At 25.8% G+C, this 22,553-nt stretch overlaps 1 protein-coding gene across 2 annotated transcripts in view; it reads right to left on the reverse strand.

Annotated features, from left to right (window-relative positions):
* The window catches only part of LOC111676085 (homeobox protein homothorax), a 145,239-nt gene that overhangs the window by 25,223 nt on the left and 97,463 nt on the right, over positions 1-22,553 (reverse strand). For both annotated transcript variants that reach the window (XM_023436970.2, XM_046948171.1), the window contains exon 9: positions 1,875-1,970. In XM_023436970.2, coding sequence (XP_023292738.1) covers positions 1,875-1,970 — 96 coding nt within the window. The remainder of the gene's footprint in view (positions 1-1,874; positions 1,971-22,553) is intronic.

Below are 22,553 nucleotides of genomic sequence, written 5' to 3' on the forward strand. Positions count from 1 at the left end.
CAAAATGTTAATAATAAACAAAAAAAATCCTAAAACTTATATAATTTTAAGCTATTCCAGCTGTTTATTTTTTTATAACTTATAAGACAAAATCGTGGTGTAATAATATTAAATTGTTGCTGATTATCCTTTTGGCGGGTTTTTCCTAAACTTCTTTTTGCTTTCTTGATTCTAAGTCACTCAAAGCAGACAGACAGTCATTCACTAGAAATACCCAGCATCTAGTGGAAAAAAACCTCAACTCTTTTGCATATTGTTTCATGGCCTTAAACAAACTATTTTTTGTTACTTGTTATTTTATGTTGGCTATTTTTTGAATTCAAAACAATATTGCTGGCCTGGCTAAATGTTTGTTAACGGCGTCTATTTGTAGTAGAGAATTGTTTTTTTTTTGTTCTGTTCGTAGCAGTTTTAAGTAGAAGAATGTTGTCTAGAATAATGCAGCCATTTGTTAGTTACTGTTTAGCAAAAATGGCGTTACACTGGCTGCACATGCAACTTAAGCTGAGAATTCCAAATAGAAAAAAAAACGAAAAGAAAAAATAACAACTGTTTGCCAGAAAAAAACTAAAGGCAACACATGCCGCCACCGACGCTTTACTTACAAAACATTGATTTTTACAGTGTTTCCTTTTTCTTTGGCTGTTGAACAAAATAAAAGCCTAAATGCAACTCTATTTAAAAATGTTTGTTGTTATTTTTTTTTTTTTTTTGCAAGTTTTGTTGTTGTTGCTGCCATTAAGTGTTGTTTAAACTCTTGGCAATTCTTTTGTAAAAAGAAATCAAGCAAAAATATCAAACAATTTTTACCGCATTTTAAAGTTTTTTTTTACATTTTATATATTCGTTTTGTTCAGTATGCCTCATCATGTTGCCAGCAAAAAAACAGCAAAAAAATCAAAGAAGTTGCTGACTACGCTGATGTTACTGCTGATGATGATGAGAAGGATGACGTGAATCTTGTAACAAATGTATGAACATAGTTCTTCTTATTTTGCCAGTTTTTTTAAGTTCTTTGCATTTGAATAGAAAGATCATGAAATCTATGCTTAAAACTTCTTTTATTTGCAACAAACAAACGTCAAGTGCAGCAGCCTCCAAAAGCTTCACTTACAACAACATATTTAAATGTTTTGTTGCTTTTTTTATATTTCGCTAGACATTTTGTCTGTGAATATATACATATATATATATTTCTTCTTCGTTACTGCATTTACTTGTCGAAATGTTTATGCTTCACTGAAAATTTTTGTTGATTTTCATCTTTATGGTTTTTTATTTTTATATTGAAGGCTTTTTATGATTTTTGAATAGTATTTAATAAAAATCGATAACTTTACTAAAAATACAATTGCCATTTCCTTTCTTATCTTTTCATGTGATTTTTTTCTCTTGTCATATATTTGTTGCTAATGATGAACTTTGTGGGTGATGTCAAAAAAACTTATTGGTGCTAAATACACAAAACATATGAATTTTAGGTAAGTTTTTAAATAATTTTAGAAAATTTATTTAAGAATTTTAATATATAAATTTCCTATCAAAATATAAAATTTTTCTAATAAAATATTTTTTTGCTTAGTTGATCTTTACCTTTTAAAATTATACACCTAATGCATATATTTTTAAAACCTAGAAATCTAGCTTTTTTCTCCATATTTTACAATAATTTTATTTAAGAGATAAATATTTTAATTTTAATTATTTTCCTATTGAAAACTTTAATTAATATTAATCATACGTCTTCGTAGCAAAATTGTCTACACTGAAACGAAACGCCTTTATACCCTAAAACTATAAGCAAAAACTTTGAATTTCGATAAAACATAAAATTTAAAAGAAAATTTTGTAAATAAATTAAATATTAAACTTACCGGGACTACCCAGGAAGACTGAGGAATATAATCGTCTTGAGGCATCGGCATTTCTAGTATCGGCAGGTGATGACCATTCTCTTCGACACCATCGACCTAAAACAAAATTAGAGAAAGAAACATGGTTACAAATGTTATTTAAACAAAAAAATTATAATTAAAAAAATAAATAAACCACAAATGAAGTATTAACAAAAACCCAAATGAAAGCATATAAAAACCAAGCAAAGTTAAGTTATATTTTTTATTTTATAATATTATTTGTAACACTTGTCATGTTTATATTAAAAGCTTAACTTATCATTGAAAAAAATTAAACAAAAATTTCTACAAAAAAAACTCTTAAATAGGAATTATTGATAAAATTGACAGTTTCATATCTAAAATATATAAAAATTGTTTAAAAGTGATAAAAGCAAACAGAAAAATACAACAGTGGTATTAAAATCTTAATTTATACAAAACTATAAATGTAGGTTGTGTGGCATTAAATGATTTCATTTGAAACCTGAGTAAAAGATTGGCTAATAACAAAATTTTTTTTATGATTTTTGTGTTTCTCTTTTTTTTCAAACAAAAATTTGCGCCGTCGTTATGTCTGGCTTAAAAAAGTAGATTTTTTGTTGGTATTGTTACCATCCTGCTTTTAAATAAAGTTTTAAATAATAATATCGTAATGCTGTTGTAATTTCAAATGACGTTAATAATAATTTATTTTATAACCTTAAATGGCACATAAAAACAATGTTAATAAGAAGTGCCATATAATTTTTATAACAGAATAAGGTTTTTTTAACAATACTCCCAACCACCAAACTCTGCATACCCTTAGGCATTTGGTATTTTGTTTATTTTCTTCCTTTTGTAGTTGTTTGTATTAAAAAAAGTAAACTTCCTTGTAACCTATTCCTTATTATTAAGCTACACACCTTTATTTAAATACTTTGGGAAGACGTTACTTTTTTCTGTTAAAAAAAATTACTTCTATGAAAACTTAATGGCCAATTTTCTTTTGGGTGTAATGTGCGTATTAAATTTAATGTTTTTGTGGGGTGTTTATGCGTATATAGTTGAAAAAAAATATGTATCCCTATAGCTAAAGAAAAATGTTTAAAGTTTGTTGTTAAAAAAAAAACATTGTGACACAATTTTCTGGGGTACAAAATAAAAGAACTTAAGTGAATGACACGGATTATTTGCAATTTTGTAATAAAAACAGAGGCGAGGTAGAAACAAGATCCAAAAAGTAATCAACTTCTTATTAGATTCAAGTTCAACTTTAGTTCTAGTTCAGTTCTAGTTCAGTTCTAGTTTAGTTCTAGTTCAGTTCTAGTTCAGTTCTAGTTCAGTTCTAGTTCAGTTCTAGTTCAGTTCTAGTTCAGTTCTAGTTCAGTTCTAGTTCAGTTCTAGTTCAGTTCTAGTTCAGTTCTAGTTCAGTTCTAGTTCAGTTCTAGTTCAGTTCTAGTTCAGTTCTAGTTCAGTTCTAGTTCAGTTCTAGTTCAGTTCTAGTTCAGTTCTAGTTCAGTTCTAGTTCAGTTCTAGTTCAGTTCTAGTTCAGTTCTAGTTCAGTTCTAGTTCAGTTCTAGTTCAGTTCTAGTTCAGTTCTAGTTCAGTTCTAGTTCAGTTCTAGTTCAGTTCTAGTTCAGTTCTAGTTCAGTTCTAGTTCAGTTCTAGTTCAGTTCTAGTTCAGTTCTAGTTCAGTTCTAGTTCAGTTCTAGTTCAGTTCTAGTTCAGTTCTAGTTCAGTTCTAGTTCAGTTCTTAATTTTGTTTAATACATAATTACAATTACAAAATTACAATTTAATCTTATGTATTTCTACACTTTTAATTTCGTTCTTCAAAAGCTCTTTTTGTTATAAATATTTAACAAATTTACCAATTACCATAAATATCAATTTCAAACATACTTTTGTTTTCTTATAATCCACAAAATTCTAGTTTAAATACATTTTTTTATTTTTCCTAAATAAAAATCAAAATTTTACATTTTTTCTTTATGGACATTACACAAACAGACATTCTAGACCAGAGAACATACAAAATTTTATTTAATAGACTCACGGTCACGACCCCCAAAGAAAATGTTTTCGCACATAAATCTTAATAATTTTTATTTCGTGTGTATGATTTTTAAGCTGAGCGTTGAATTTTTTGCCCGAAAAAAATAAATATGAAATTATTATTATAAAAAAAAACTACAGAAAAGTTGCCACACAGTCTGTAAGAATATGAGTAAATGTACTCATACTTAAGAGTACTGGAGAAAATGAGTGAAAATTAATAAATAAAAACTCAAAGCGAATTGCTTTTTTTACTTTTGCTGCAGTTTAAAGAGAGATTAAGGCAGTGAGAGCGAAAGTATAAGAGTGTGAGTTATTTCCCCTCTTTGTTTACAAAAACAAAATAAATAAAAAGATTAATTTTTCAAAGAGTATATTTATAGGGGAATGTTTTTAACAAGAGTAGGGAGAGCTTTGCAATAATGAAATAAATTAAGAAATTATAGAATTAATATTAATTTTAATAAAAATAAATATGATTTTGTTGTTGAAGTGAACACACATTAGAAATGTTAAAAAAATGTTTTAAATGTTATTATAAGTTGTAACTTATTTTCTTAAATAGTTATGTATTGTAAGTTAGTTTTGCGCTCTTTTTTTATGTAATCATTCAGCCATTTTTCCATTTTGTATTTGCAGTTTTTCATTATTATTTGTTGGTGTGCTTTTGCGTCTTGTATTGTTGCTTTTTCGCATAAGTGTTGGTTATTTTCTTTTTATTTTTTTTTATAGATGTTTTTTTTTCTTTATTTATTTTCATATGGCTGTCATATGTTGGCTTTAAAAAATGGGTGGAGTGTCATTTTGTTTTTGCTTGTGCAGTGTTTATATTTTTTCTTACTTTTCTTTAGTTTTATATATAATAATTGTTGTTTTTTTAACATCTTGTGCTGTTTTGTTGTTAATTGAGTAATCTTTTAAAATTTGCTTAATGCCGTCGCTTAAGTTAAAAAAATATATACCTATATTTTTTTTAAATAAATTGGATTTTTTTTAAATTACATTTTTAATTTTTTATTTAACTTAAAGAAAATTAGTTTTTCTTTTTTTAAAAAATATTTTGTTACTTATTGCTTTTTGTTATTGTTTTTTTTTTTTCATATTGTTTTAAGATAAAATTGTATTTCGAAAGTGACAGTTTATGATTTATCACTTTGTTTCGCGCTGCTGTTGTGCTACAATTTGTTTGTGTATGTCGCTTTATCTGTCTGTCGTTTGGTTTGTGCCTCTAAAGCATGTGTTTGTTGTTACAGTAGAATTTATTTTGATTTTTTTGTTCTAAAAAATACCCTCTCTAGAGTCTACTAATAGTAATTTTTTGTATATTTTTTTCAAATACTGTGTCTATCTTTTTGTGTGTCTTTTAAACAGCTAACACTTGATAGACGGCGAGTTTAGATCGAAAATTAATAGGAGTATTAAAGTTGTAAAGTAAATTAAAAATATATATGATTTCAAAAACTATTGTTTTAGGAAATTTTTTTTTAACGCGTCGGCTGTATAATGATTACATTTTTTGTTTTGATTTTACCCCTTTGGTACCAATTTTATAAATTTGATACTTTTTTAAACTAACCACATTTTTTAAGGATTTTGGTACTAAAGGAGTTTTTACGATTCTATCAAATATAAAACGAATTTATATCATTTTTATTGTATTTTAATATATATCATCAAGAGAAAACTTTTTTAATTTTGATTTCCACAATAGGATTTATTTCATAAAATACGGCTTTTTGCTAAAAAACTTAAAATCTTATTAAAACCTTGTTTCTAATAAAATCTTTAATATACCGCTCTTTTTGAAACAGCCGTTAAATGTGTGTGATTTTTTTTTATTTAAATGACTGAGTATTTGAAGTCTACACCCCTACACTCATTATTAGAATATGTATTATTTCTATAATATTTTTTTTCTATTTGCTGTCGTCAAAGTTTTTAGCGCAAGTGTTTTGTTTCTCTAATATAAATATTTCATTTTTTTCTATAATAGAAAGGAAAAAACAAACTGAACAATAACTATAGGAAAATAAAAAAAATATATAATTTTTTGAAATGCTTTAAGCAAATTGTATTTTACTAAAGCTTATACTTTTTTTTAACATCTACTATATAGATACACACAAAGTCTAATACTTTTTTGCAATATAAATAAAAAAATGCGCTTTTTTTTCTATATAACGTTTCTGTAGCAAACTTTAGTTAGAGAATGAAATTGAAAAAAAAAATTAACAACATAAATTACTTTTTTTCCACACAATGTCATTTGCTTTATATTTTTGTATTTTAGGAATTTGTTTTATTTTTTCTCTCTTGTTCCTTCTAATTTTTTTTCATCTGTTTGCTGTTTTGTATGTCGTCTGTTGGAAATTGTTTCTTATTTGTTTGTACATTTATATATTTTTCTAATTTAAAAACATTCTATTTTTTCTGTTATTATTGTTGTTGTTTTACGTTTTGCATGAATTGCGGCAAAACGATTTATGTACCGTGAAAATATGTATGAATGTAGAAATGTTATGCGTTTAATTTCCAATGCCTAGAGTGTAGAGGGGGCGGGGGTTATAGACAGAGAACAGTAGCATATAGAACAATTATACTTAGTTACAACAACAATATAGCACATTTTTTATGTGTTCGAACAAAATATGGATTTAATTAAAATATTGTGCACTTGAATTTTAAAATTTTTTGGCGGGATTTGTTAGTTTAGAAGGAGGATATATAAAACATTAGATCTGAAGAAATACACCTAGACAATATCATGAACCAGAGTCACAATCTACGGACTTAGAGAATACAACACTACATTTTTTTGTTACAGCAACTAAAATATTTTCACAAAACTTTCAAAAATTTGTGTAAAACCAACTTTTATCAGAAAATACATTTTCAGCTATTCTTATTTTTAAAACATAAAACCTGAAGTGTAAAGCCTTTCCCTTCCCCTTTGCTTTAAACATTTTAAATTTTTCGGTGTTAGTGTCAGGGCATCATAAATGATGCATCATCATCAACATCTCTTGCATGTATTACTTGAGGATTATGTGTTTGACCAATCAATGGTTGTTAAATGTTTTTTCTTTTATTATTTTGCTGCTGGCTATATACTTCCTCTTTTTTAGTGCAAAAATTTTTATCAACCCTGTTTTTTCCACCATTTTTACAAAAAAAAAAAAAAAAAACGCAGATGCGTTTTGTGTTTTTCTTTATTAAAAACAAAAAATAAATTTTTAAAGCTTTTTTAATATATAATTTTACTACAATGTTTTGGCCTTATATTGCGTGTATTTTTACATTAAAATATTTTTTTTTGTGCTGCAGCAAAAAAAAATTGTTTTATATAATATTTTTAATAATTTTTTTCTTTTCCAACATTTTATCAGTTTATGGCTGTTTTTTATAAATATGTACATATACACATATAATTAGGAAATTAATCTGTCAGATTTTATGAGGCAAATAAATAGCAACACCAGCTAATAACCCCATGAGAAAAAGAAATATCTTTAAAAGGAATTTTTTTCCAAAAGCTAAATTTTTTATTGATTCTTTTAAATTTCATTTAACATTTGTTAACTTTAAATTGAAATGAATTTAATTTTATTTTTTCCAATTTCTCATTCAAAAACTTTTGCTGGGTTATGTTTTATTCGCATTTTTGTATAGTTTTGTTTTATTTTAATTTACAATATTTTTTCTACTTATTTTAATTTACTTTTTTTATAATTTTTCTTTTTATCATTTATATGAGTGAAATTGTGCTGCAGTTTTCTGTTTGTTTTTGCTTAAAAAAATGGTGGAAAAAAAGAGCAAAAGTTCAACCAATTGGAAAATTTACACGTGAAAATTGTGAAAAATTGTTGTGGTTTTAATTTGGTTTATTGATGTGCTGTTGGTTGGCATTATGTAAAACGAAAAGGAAAAAAATAACTTTATTGGTAGACAAAAATTTAGATTTTTATTTGTGAAAAATTATTTTTATTTAAACGAAATTTATACCATAATTTTTGAAATTTGAATATATAATTTAAATTAAAATAAACAAGAAGAAAGATTATTTTCAAAAACCCTTAAATTAGACTTTAAAAATTTAAATAATTTATTGAAGCCTACTTATAGGCGTTAAAATTCATAAAAATTAATGACACTCAACTTTTATTTTCTATTAAAAACTTTTAATATTTTATAACAATGTATAAAAAATCTTTGATTAATTTAATTTATTGTTACTTTACTGTTAGTGTATATAATACAAAAAAACTCTTTCAAAATTTCCTTTAAATTGATTTAAATTTGTTTTGATTTTTTTTATTGGAAGTAAAAGTTCATTTAGTTTCATTTAAATAAAACCAACCATTAACCAATAGACACGTCTGTCACGACCTCCAAAAAATAAAAGAAAAAGCTTTTGTACACACCACATTCATACACTTTACCTCCGCAAACCATTCAACCAAACCAATATACACATACAACCATCATCCAGTATGGGTGGTTTAGTTTTGTTTGGAAAAATAAAGGCTTTTGTTTGATTTTTGTTTGCAGCTTAGAATTGTGTTATTTTTTCTATTCAGATTTTACTACAAAAAGAAAGCAAAACAAAAAATATGTTCGAAAAAAAAATAAAGTGTGACATAGGCAAAGTGTGACTCCAAACAGTCTCACACTGAGAAAACAAATACCTACAATACTAACTATAACACCACGTCTAAAACCCAGCAAACACTAAAAAAAACAATAAATAAAAAAAGAAAACAAAAACTGTAGTTTTTGGATTTATTTCAGCTTCATTGATTTTTTATGAAGCTAATAACAAAGCATCGATAATAAAGAAAAAAAAAACACAAGAATATATCAGACCAAAGAAAAAAATTAAACAACATTTTAGTTTAGTTTAATTGAAGTGAGGGATTCGTAAGGCCATCAGAATGCATTTTATAATGCATACATAATAATGATATATGATCTTGTTGAGCAAACAAACCCCCAGCACGTGGCTGTTGTTTTCCAAAAAAAAGTTAAAATTTTTAAAGTAATTTATCTTGTGTGTTTACTAAAATTAATAATCATGAAAAAAAAGTATGAAGATCTTTAAAATTTTATAGAGGGAGTATAAACTTAAAACTGATTGTTGTTTTTGTTCTTTTTTTTAAACACATATAAATTACACCCTGTTTGGCGTTTGTACAGCCAAAAAAATGTATCAATTTACCTTAAAATGAAATCAAGCAAATAACCTTATAGAGTATACTTATAATCTCGAAGAGATTGCAAAAATTTCTTGTTAAATGGACATCTTTTTTACATGTAATATATATACTGTTCCCACACGTTCAAACACCTTTAATTTTAAAAATGATGTTTTTTCTTTTGTTGCAAAACTTAGTTATTCTTTTCAAAATTCAGGCATAATATTATTTGCATGATGCATATTCTTTACATTTTTTTTAAATATTACTTTTGCAGTTTATGCATATTATAACCAAATTGTGTTCTTTTTTCATTGGACTGGGTTTTTTTTTTAGATGAACAACACGTCTTTTGCTGCTTTGTTGTGGGAGAAATACAGGAAAGAATAAAGAAGAAAGAATGCTTAAATGTCTTGAACAATGATGTTATGATGAGGTTGATATTTTGCGTTTTCTGTAAATTTATATAGAGCGCTTCACGATAAGCAATTGGTTATTTAAATAATTCAATGATTGGTTACATTTTATGGATTTTATATTTTTATTAAAATTTCTTTAAATTTAGTATAAATTTATATAAAGATGTTGTCTATGTTTAGGCTGCGAAATTTAAAATTTTGTTTACTATTTGCTATCAAACATTGAAATAAACAAATATTGCCTATATTGAGGCGCAAAAAAGACAAAATTTAATAGATCATAATTGTTTATGAATTAAAGAAAACACTGTTTATTAACTATAAAACTAACTAAATAAAATTTAAAAAAATCTTGCCTATATTAAGGCTTTGATGATATTTCGTTTAAATTTCGAATAAAAATGTTAATTAACCAAAAATAATGCCTACATCAGGGCGTACAAAATGCCAAATTAAAAAAAGAGAAATGCATTCAACACCAAAAAAAGTTTGTTTTCATGATAGCTGTCTTAAAGTTACTTAAATGTTATTATTTTAATTTTTGTTGATGTTTAACATTGCTCAAATATGTGTTGTAGCAAGTTGTATATATATCCCACTAATAACAGGCTGGTGTACAGAACTTTATGGTTGGATAGTGGATAACACTATACGTCACAAAGACTTATATTTCTGGTTGTTCTTGGGTGATGGTTTAATATACAAACACACATATTTTCTTTGTCTTTTCAGATACTTATTTAATAATAAAAAGAAAATGTATACAAACACATTTTTAATACATATAATTTTTGTCATCATTATATACCTCTTTTTTTTGCTGTTGCTGCTGCTTGGTGTTATTTTATTTTTTCGGGTAAAAAAATTATATTCACCAAGTACAATATACAACAAAACATTAAGAAAAGAGTGTGACTAATATAAACATACAAAAGGCAAAGTTATAAGCTAAAATGACAGTTGCGACATGTTTGCGTAGGCGTCATCATCATTATCATCATCAACAACAGCATCATTGAGATTCATATTATTTTTATTATTATTACTATTGTTGTTGTGTTGTTGCGGGCTGGTGTTGTTGCGCTAATGTTGTCTGCTTCAAGGAGTTTATTTATTTTTTTATTTGTTTCATCTTCATATGCTGGTATTTTAATATTATTTTGCATATTATAAGTGTAATGTATATTCTACTTTTAAGTTTTGTGTCTTGGTTATAGTTGTCATATTTGTATTCAACTGGTTTAAGGTGACAATTTACATTGCAATTGTATAAAAATTAACAAAAAAATAAAAAAACACTTAAATAGCTAAAGTCTAGAGAAAAAAGTGTTGTTTTGTTAAAAACAATAGTATTAATAACTTATTTTCGGTATTTAACAAGTGAGATCATATAATTGTTATTATGACAAGCATATTTAACTAGATATTATAGTGTTTTAGATAAAAAAATAAAATTTATGTGAACAATTAACAATTTAAATTTCAGTTAAAGCTTTAACAATTGTTATAAACATTTTTGTAAAATATTCTTAACAGTCAGTCCATTATATTGTTTTAAAAATTCTACTCTCGTTTTTTAATTTCCTTTATTTCCATTCTACTTATAACATTTACTTTGCTACAGCTAGACCAAAAGGAAAGTACAATTTTTCCGGTTTCGAAATTAGTTTTTTTTTCAACATTTGCCTAAATACAAGATTGTTACAGTTACTATAAAATTTCATATCGAAAGTCAGTCAGAGTCAATAATATTGAGTGTATGCTCTCTTACACATACACGCACACTTACTTACATTTCACGTAACATTAATTCTGTGATTTATTAGGGTCACGTGACCGTCAAACGTACGTACGTACATTCTCTACCATACTCAGAAACGTACTTACATATGAGCATGTATTTATGCTTTAGGAATTAAATTGAACCCAAGGATTTAGTAACCAAAGAAAAAAAAGTAGCCATTGACTGACCAATGCTACTCTCCTACCAACAAGAAGTTGATGATGATGACAATGATCATTAAGCTTGATAAAATTTGTTCTTAATGGTGTATTTATAAAATCCTTTTTTTCCTCTTTATATTTAAGCTTAAACGAAATCAACCGCAAAATTTTTTGCCAGTAATCACCAGTAAAAAGCCATTATGGGAAACTTTAATTTCCAGTTATCAAAATGAACCAAAAAAAAAATACTCTTTAATTTTTTTTATTCTGTTAAATGTTTTGCAAAATATTTTAGTTTCTTTTATTTTTTTATTATATACATATTTTGGTTTGCGTGTTTTCCTTGTTTTTTTATTGTTGGTACAAAAACTTGTACTGCAAATTTATACTCATTTTTTATTTTAATGTAGTTAGCTTTTTTTATATTTGTATTATTTGTTTGATTAGAAAATCAATAGGAAATAAAAACGGAAATTATATTCTGTGTTAGAAAATAAAACCAGCTTCATATCATTAAAAGGTAATATGAGTGAGAGAGAAATTGTTAAATTTAAAGAGATTTTTCGCACAATTTATATAGTTAAGCTTTAACTAAAACAGTTTAATATTTTTGCAAAATTGGTTTTTTATTTTTATGATTTGTTATAGAAATATGGACATTTCCCCTAAAAAGTCTACATTTGTCAAACCAAGAGCTGAAATTGCTCTATGCCTAGGAAAATTAAGAGATTAATTGAACTGACTATGTCCTATGACATAGTCAATTGATAAAAGTAGACTTTTCAGTAGAAAAACCCATATATAAGAAAATTTCGAAACCGTAGCCTACTTTAAGGAGTTTGCATTTACCCTCATGTTCTCAATATCTGCTTGTTTTTAAATGTTACCATATTTTGACAATTTTCATATAACAATTTTGGTTTCAACAGTTTATTTAAAATTATTTTTACAAAAATTTTCTGATAATTCTAGTTTAATTCGATTTTTTAAAGTGTTGCCTAACTTAACTAGTAGAAAAAATACTTATAATAAAGCCTACTTTAAGGCTCCAATAATAATTATTTTCTTTAAAATCTATGAAATATTAACAATTTGCTAAATTTATTCTTAGATTAAACGACTGTTGCTTATAGTCAGGCTTTAAACATTTTATACACTTGAAATTATTGATTTATAAACTTTGTCTAAAAAAAACTCATAATGTAGCCTAGTTATAGACTCCAATAATACCTTTTTCCGAAAATAAAACTCCCTAAAATACTAAAAATTGGTTAAACTTAAATGTTTTAATTTAATTTTGCATAAAACTAATGTTTCCTACTTTTAGGCTTTAAAAATTTTCTACACTTGAAATTATTGATTTATTAGCACAAAATAATTATTATGTTTATTTGCGTTTACTCATTTGTTTACTACCGAAAACAAAACGAAATACACAACAACTACTACAAAAATATAATAAAAACAGCTAAAAAAATTATACCATGACTTTTACTTATACATGTAAATATACAACATGTATGTAAACTAAGTAGTAGATAAAATTTTATGTATTACTTAAAATATTGTTGTACAACAACAGCAACCGGCAAACACATGCGCTTTGAATTCTGTAAGTTGTAGTTTTTTGTATTTCCTTTTTTCCTGTCTGTTTTCTACTTTTAGCCTTATTCTGTTTAACAAAAATAAAAAGAATATTGAGGAAAAAATAAATGAAAATTACAATTATTATTTTTGTTGTTGTTTTTTTAGTTGGACTGTTCACTTTTAATAATAACAACCCTTTTTTAAATGTGTGTGAATTTTTACTTAAAATAATAGCGATTTATGTGTTTTATTTAAGCAGACTTCTTGTTGTTTTATTTTTAATATTTTTTAGGTATAAAGTCTACATTAAGGCTTTAATGCTTAAGGCTAAAAACCATAGCTGTGCACAAAAAATTCCTACTGTATGTGGTGTGTCGTTATGTCTGCAATGCATTTTTGTTTTTTCGGGTGCCATAAAGTATGGAAGTTGTAGGCCATGAACAAAATATTCATTTTTCTGTTTTATACATATAGAATATTTTTCTGTTTTTAGAGCCATTTGTTTTTCATTTATGGTTTTTGCCATATTTAAAGTTGTGCTATGTATGTGTGTTTTTCTTTTGTTTTTGGCCATTTTAAGAAACAGACACCAAGTTACTACTAGCCAGAGTGTGTCGTAGTGTTGTGTTTAATTATGGAATAAGGACACCTAGTCTGGCTGCATATTTTTCCAAAAATTAAAAAAAATCATATATATATATATATATATATATATATCATATATATTTATTTTTGTATTATTTACTTAAAAAGTAATTATTTTTTCCTGTAAAATAACAATGTCTGGGTTTATAGCCTGAGTATTTAAGTTTTTGCCTAAAAGTATGTTAAATTAATTAAATTTTTATACAAGCTGTAATATATAAGGCCTACTTTTAGGCTAGACATAATAAAATACTTAAAATTGTAACAATTTTAAATGAATTTGTATAGTCTTAATAAAACTTTTGGGCTTTGAGGTTTATAAACATTTTGTGACTCGATAAAAACTATAAAAATCAAATGTCTGTTAACCTCACACTCCCTTTAGGAAATAAAAAAATAATAATATCGTAAAAAAACCACAAAAAGAGTACATTTACACTCTTTAGTTAAGGCCGGCAGAACAATCACAGAACAGATATGTAGTTAAACATTACATACAGTTACAATATATACTTAAATAATCGAGTGTGTTAAAACACTTTCATACAGTTAAATTCTACATAACCATACACACACATCCATTTGTCTACCCAGTGTAAAACACATACTGCTAAAAATTTTACTTATACATCGACATTTACACTTAAAATATCCATACAAAGTGAAGTAAAGTAAGTTAACGTGTAATGGTGGAAAAACCAGTGTCAAGGTTAACGACCAATGAATTTATTTTGCTTGAATAAATTTTACGATAATGAGGAAATTGTCGTTGTAAGTATAACTACGGACACTTATACATACAGACCGTCAGACAATCATATATACAAACCCAATAAAAGTAAAATGTCATCGTCATGTACATGTACACAACAACAGCTATAAAAAACTTTAGTATTTTGTTGTTGCTGTTTTTTTTTCAAAAGGAAGTTAAAATTAAAATATGGCTCTTAAAAGTAGGCTTTAATTTTTTTCCTTTTTTTATACCCAAACATGTTTAAGTAAATGACTTAAAGTTGGTAAAATTTGCAATTAATTGTTTAGCCTTTAAAAAATGTGTTTCTTGTTTTGTGTGTGTGTAGTTTAAACAAATTTGCCTGTAATTGTGTGTTTTTTTATATTTTTGTCTGTGTGCGTTTTTTTGTGAAATTTTAGTTAGTAATTTATGGTCATCTTGACGGTTTTTAAGCTTAAAACTTTTACATCATAAATTCAAGGTAAAAATTTGTAACAATAAAAAACACTTGTTGCTCCAGTTAACAAATTTTGGTAAAGCACATAACATAAATTTATTGAAATAATAAAGAAAATTAAAAATATATATGAAAAAAATAAAACGCAAAAAATACTACAAATTTAAATATAAAAACGAACAGCATAATGTTGAACTTGGTTTTGTTTTCTTAAAGAAAAACATTAATATAAAGCAATAAAAACCCTTAATTATTATATTGAAAACTTTTCGATAACAAACAAAGCATACTTTTAGTTGCTGATATGTTTTGGTTTGACGCGTTCAATCTTCTTATTTCATTTACTAAGTACATCCTTGCAACTTGCAAACAGAGGCAAATCGGAACAGTATAAAAAGAAATACAACAGAAAAATCTTAATACTATATATTTTTCTTCTTAGAAGAATGATTCGATGATTTTTAAGCGCCTGCGTTAAAATGAAAACCAATCGCATCAAAGCACCCCATTAAATAACGTCATCTACCAACATCATCATCATTATTAACATCCTCTAGGAAAAAAAGAAAGAAATCATATTATATATATACACGTAGTCGTATTATATATTTTTTCTATGCTCTTTATCATACAATTTTGTTAGAACATGAGTTTTTTATTTTTTGTTTCCTTTCTTTTAAAGAAGAACAACATCTGTAGGATTAAATAAACCATTTTAAATTAAATTTTAGTTAAAATTTAAATTTATTACGGCAAAATCCATTAAATTGTTAATAAACAATTTGCAGTGCATACTTTTAGGAGTTTCTTATAAATATTATTGAGAGCACATTTTTAGGTATAATTTTTGGAAAAAAATGTTTAGCACTAAAAACTAAATTTTTTTTTTTGTATTTGTCAAGTTAATTTAATGTAAAAATTAATAAAATTTTAAAGTTTTCTTTAAACATTATTTGACCTCTTTAAAAAGCTATTATTTTTGTAAAATATTTATAAAATTTGTAATATACCAGCTACTGTTCGCAATCCACAAAAAACCAGCATACATAGCAATGCAACATTTTTTTTTGTTCTAACATTTCATATACATTTCTTTACAAATATTCATTCTTTTTTGCTGAAATTTTCTACATTTTGTTTTTAAAGAATGTTGTTAAAATTAAGCTAAAAAAAGTTAAAGTAAATTTTGTTGCATGAATGCTACTAGATGGTGTGGCACAAACAACATAGGAAAAAACTACTATAACATGCTTGTAAGCAGTGTAAAGCAGACAAGAAGAAAAAAGTAACAACAAAAAACCAGAAGCTTAGTAGCAAAAATACCATAAGAGTAGTGTGCACAAAATGTAAAAATTCCAATTTACTATTTGGCTAAAGCTTGTGCTTAAAAATACTTTCATTTCCTTTTTGCTTTGGTTTTTTTCGCAAACTTATTTTATTTTTTCAATGGAACACATTTTTTATATTATATTAACCCCTTGTGTAGAAATAGTCATAATGTCTTAGAAACTGTTTTTAAAGAGCTCAATAACATTTAACATTGCTTTCTGAAGCTTTTTTTGTAACAAGCTTTAATGCGTTTATTAAATTAACTTAATGACTTGAACGTTTAAAATGTTAAACCTAACTTCTTAATTGGTAAGCTTTTAAAATGAGCTTTGTTGTTTTTTAAGCTTAATTAAAGCTTTAAATTAAATTGTATTTATATATTGCATATTATATAAAAGTTTTATAAAAAGCTTTAAGATATTTCTAATCGTTTGGGAAATGGGTTAACCGTTATGTTTTTCATTTTTTTGTCCTTCTCAACAACTAGTCTTTACTAAAGCAATTAATTTTTTGTTATTTTTGCTTTAATAAATAAAGAAAAAAAGTTAAAAAATAACATTAAGAGCTTATATGGAAGATGGTAACTACAAAAAATATATATAAAAAAAAGAAATTATATGAAAAAATGTAATAAAGCAAATGGTATTATTAGCTTTTTTCTACAAAATCTTCTACATAGAAGAAGGGTTGCAAAACAATTTTTAAATTTAATTTCTTTTCTGCTTAACGAATTTTTTTCCGTTACTTCCTTTTTTTTTGCAATTTCATTTTGAACTACAGCAGCAGTATACTGTGTAACAGAGAATTCCTTAAAATCCTTAGCTGTCACAATATATTTTTTGTGCCTGACTTAATTTTCTTGCTTGCATTTCTTTCCATCAAAAATAAAAGAATAAAACTTTTTTATATATATATTTTTTATACTTCATTCCTATAGATTTTTTATTCCTTTATATGTATGTATATACTTTACAATTTTGTTGTTATTTGAAGCATTCATTCGTGCAATGCTTATACTTGGATGAATACATACAGAGAATGAAGTTCCTATAGAAAGTGTATGTGAGAATGTGTATACCATGGCACTTCTAAGCCACACACCATTTTCATCTAACAAACAACAACCAGTCAAAGTCTTGGCTGAGGGTAGTATTTTTTCCATACATATACACTCTTAAACTTTTCACTACTCTTACATTTAGAAAAAAAAAATAACGAAAAAATACACCAAATTTAGTATATTCTTTATTATATGTTTGTATGTAGAGTGTATAATGTAGGTTCTCCTTCCCTTTTGGCCAATTTGTTGCCTTAGTTTTTGTTGTTGTGGGGAGAAGCGGAAATAGTTTTTAGAAAAATCTAATATGGCAACCAGGGTCTCAAAGACGAGAGAGCAAATGTTTGAGCTTAACAACCATTACTAACAAACCATGTTAAGGTTCCAGCATAAAAAAACAAAAACAGTAGAAAAAAATATAGTAATAAAATATAAAAGTTTAAGAGAAAAGGAAAAGAAAGATGGAACCATAATGTTAAGAAAATGCAATTTTATGGGAAATTGTTTAAAAATTAGAAATACTTTATTAAATTTAAAAAAAAAATGCTTTAAAGATTATTTCAATTATTTTAAAATCAAATAAACATTGTGTAAGTCAATTTTGGCAGTTTAACCGCTTACAGGGTAATGCATAATTAAGATATCCTTAAAAAAGGCTTTAATTTTCTTTTGAAATAGCAACATAAAGCTATTTTTAAACCTCTTTTAATATTTTCGTATTAAAGTTTCTCCAAATTTACTAAAATTTATATAAATTTTATTAAAATACAAATTTTCATTAAAATTATTATTTTATTTTTAAATATTATTGATTTAACCAACTGAACTTGGGGGATTTGTCAAAAAATAAAGAGATTTTTTATTGTGTTTGGTTTATTTACACTAAATAGTAGTACTACTAACCTAATAAAATAAACATTTTTGTTTAACTCTATTAACTGTAAATGACATGTGTGTGTGAAATGAATTGTTGCCGGGGTAGGAGTCAGGGAAAAAGCATGCTTAGCTGTCAAAAAGCTGTCAAAAAAAGAAATATGCATAGAGAATGACCTCTAAAATATAAAAATATACAGGCTGTTTGTATATACATATGTATGTATATTTTGTCTGTACGTTGTGCCACAAAACAATTTGTCTGCTTGATTTTTTTAAACACAAGAAAAGAGTTCGCGTTTTCGAGTGTTTGTTTGGGTGTATGTCTGAAATTTTTCAAAACTGCAAACTACTATGTATATGAAGTGTATTTGACATAATGTGGCACTTTCATTTGTTTTTTGTTATTTCATTTTGTTTTATTGAAATAAATTGAAAGTTGTAAAAGAGGCCTTTAAATGAAAATCTACTTTATTTTATTATTTGTAGCAAGCGAGACTTGCAAAACAGCAGCAGTAGCCGACTGACGCCTAATTGATGATTATGATAATGATGATGATGATCATCATCATCATAAGCGTCCGTATTGTCATCTCTACATTGTCATTATTAATGTTGATAATGATGACAATGATTGTTTGATTGTATGCTAAAAAAAAAACCTATATATAAACTGTTAAGTTAGTTTATTAAGTGTCATTATTGACACATAGTGACAATTAGAATGACAGCAAAAGTCTACAAACATATTGAAAATATAATTTATAATTTAAAAAATGTTACCAACAATTGTCGTCTCTTTCTACACGTTGTGTTTTGTAAAAAAAATTAAATGAAAAATGACAGAACAAAACAAAAACTGAAAAGTTTAATGACTTTTTTGACAGAAATTTAAGGAAGTGAAATTAGGAAGAAGCTTTTCAATAAAATTATATCAAAGTAAGAAGTGTTCATACATTAACATATTTTTATGGAAAGGCTCATTTTCATAAAACATAGTTAATAATTTAATTCTGAAATTTTTTTGGAAAAAAGCTTTATTTTATAAAAAAAGCTTTACTAAAAATAGGCTTCTTTTAAAAAAACTTCATTATAATAAGTAGTTTTATATTATATATTAAAAAAAAACTTAACTTTTTCTAAAAAAGAAAGAAAATCTGTGTTAAGCTTAGTTAAACAGCACTATTTAACAAAAAAGAAAACTATAATCCGGTTAAAAAGCTTTGTAATAAAAGCTACCATAAAAAGCTTTTTACAAATAACTTTAATCAAAGCATTTTCTTTTAACATTTTTAAATTATTTAAAGCTTAAGATACTCTTTTTGAAAATTTTTTGCCGACAAAAGTGATAAAAAAGCTTTTTTAATTTAATGCTAAAATAACTTCTTCTTTCTAAGTTCCAAAGTTCATTCAACTTCACGTCAGACATACACTTTAAATTTAAAACAAATAATTTTCAAATAAATCCCTTTTAAATTTGCTTAAATTTACTATTATTATCAGCAACAGCATTAAAAGCACCGACGAAAAATACAAAAAACAATGTTGGTGACCTTGAAAATCTGCTGGTGAAATTTATAACAAATTAAAAGCCATAATTTTTCATCTTGACTTAAAAGCACACTGTGTGCGAGTCAATGTAAGCATGTGTTTGTAAATCTGTGTGCAAGAGTTTACTAGTTGTAGTTGTTGGTAGTAGTAACAGTACAGAAGAGAAGAGTTCAAAGCTCCCACATTAATATATCACTTTTATTTTTTTCAAGTTGTTTTTGTTGTTGTTGTTTTAAAAGGGAAATCCCCGTAAATACTATGATTTTACTACAAGACATTATGGTTTGTATGTTATTGTAGTTGTTGTTTTATTTTTCGGTTTATATTGTCTGTATGTGTTGTAGGCCATCTCTTTCTAGCCTGTTTTAAATTTTTGGCCCATAAATTGTATGAATGAATATTTGTTATTGTTGTCTGCATACAAACACACACACACGCTCATTTACCATACACTCAAATGTAAGTAAAAAAGCTCACGAAAATATAATAAATTTTAGCCCAAAATAAAAAAAAAATAACAATAATTCAACTTGGCGGCTGAAAAAGTGGAGAACAAAATTTTGCATTGCATACTTTTGTTAACCAACAATGATTCCATACACACATACAGTTCACAGAACAAAATTAATAACAGACAACAACAAAGTAAAAGCCATTGAACCATAAACATTCTTTAAATATTGAAAACAGAAAAAACCAAAAATGCAACAAAAGAATTTAAGAAAATTTTTATATATTTAAGTATTTTTTCAAATCATAATTGTAAGAAAGAACAATTGTTGCTGTGTTGTTGTGTATAGTAGTCAATGTTGCTGTATTTGTGTTTTTTTTTTTTGCTTTAACTTTATGGTGGTGCCCATTAATTTTATTATTTGCCGACTTGTTTGACAGTTCTGACAGACAATTATTTAAAACTTGTGTTTTTGTTCTAAGTTGTGTGTGTTATGTTATTGTGTGTCGAGTTATTAGTACTGTAGCTAAACGTAGCAGTAGTAAATATAAACTTCACTTTTTTTAGAGGTCACCGTGCTTAACAAAAAAAAAATTGGAAAAAAATTATCATCATTATTATCGTCATCATATGGAGGAGCTTGCTCTACAACTACTACCAGAAATGATAGTAACAAATAAATGTTAACACCATTTATTATTTGTTTTTTTTTTTCTCAGTTCGTTTTTGTCTGCCGTTGTTCACTTGCACTTTTTTGGCTGTAGCTTGCTGGGGAGGAGTTATTTTTATGTTTGTTTTAAAATTAATGGCTTTTAATATGGGTTAGTGGAGAATTTCAAATTGAAGTTCAGTTTTGAAAAATTAACATGTCTAGAGACAAGCAACTATAATAACAATAATAATATTTTTTAGAGTATAAAGATTTGAGTTTGATAGTTAAATAAATAAAGATGATGTCAGGTTGTTTTTTTTTAACACACAAAATATAAAGTATACTTTTAGGGGACTTTATTGTTTTTTAAAAAGAAACTACACTTTAGGCCTAATTTCAGGCTGTGATATAAAGCAAAATCAATAGCATATTTTTGTAGGAAGATAATTAAAAAATAGTTATTATATGAAATATAAAATAAAGTTTTTTTCAGTCTCAAATCTCTTTCGCCTGTTGCCATGCCACGCCACCAACAACAAATCGCTGTTAATTATGGAAATAATGTTTAACATTTTTATAGTTCATTTTTTATTGTTTTCATATTTATTTATTTATTTATGTGTTTTGTTTTCCATATACATATGTATGTATATAAACCATATAAAAGTCGAAGAGTAGAAACAAAATTATGAAAAATGAAGTGTAAAAACTGTTAGTGTTGATCATAAAACTCATTTTTATAGTTATTAAAAACGTAGTAACAACTCTTAAATTTTTGCATATTATATTTTTTTAATAAATACTTCTACTTCTTTTTGTCTTCTTTTCTTCTTCAAATGCTTTTTAAGACGAGAAAAAAAACTCATAAAAAATTAAACAACTCTGTAAAAGATTTAATGGCCAGAGGAGTCATAAAAATATGTGTGTGGAGTCTTTAAATACTTTACGTATTGGCGGTTAGCTGGTTACGTTTCGTTGTTTTTTTTATAGGCAGAACTAATTTTTAGAGTAAATGTTTTATATCTTTTGCTTTTATTAGGATGGGTAGATTTTTTAAAGGAATTAGTAGCGGTTAGAGTAGTAGCCAAACTAGCTGGCTGATCGACTGGCTATTGTAAAGTTTCGGTAGCTAAGTTGGGTGTAAAGTGTAGCGAAAGCTAGGAATTAATTTATACCAGAGTTGAATATTATGTATATGATTTTTAGAGTGAAAAATATTATGAAATTTTTATAAATTAACGAAAATGGAATCTATTGTATACTAAGAGCTTTTTTAAAATAAATTCAATCCAAATTTACTTGTAAGTTGGAAAGTTTAAAGTTTAAAAAAAGCTAAATAATTTTAAATGAATGAAACAATTAAATTACTTATCCCTATGTTTAAAAATATAAATAATTAAAATAGTTTTTTTTGTTATTGTCATGGTTTTCTTGGTAATAATTAAATTTCCATTTTTCACATATTGTCATTTTTATGGTTCTCTTGAAGATTGAAATTTAAATTATTAAACAAAAATTTGTTTTATTTTCTTTCAACTTAATAGAAACATTTTCCTAAAGTTAATATTTATGTGTCTTTTTATTTAGCATGATAAGAGGGAGGAGTTTTTTAACTTAAGATGCTGGTCACATACTGGTAGATATTGCAAAATTGTTAAAACATCTTAAGAGATACAAAATTTATGAGGGGTTGCTTACGTCTTTTTCTTTTTCATACAATTTGCAAGT

The sequence above is a fragment of the Lucilia cuprina genome, chromosome 4 (assembly GCF_022045245.1).
Source record: "Lucilia cuprina isolate Lc7/37 chromosome 4, ASM2204524v1, whole genome shotgun sequence".
NCBI lineage: Eukaryota > Metazoa > Arthropoda > Insecta > Diptera > Calliphoridae > Lucilia > Lucilia cuprina.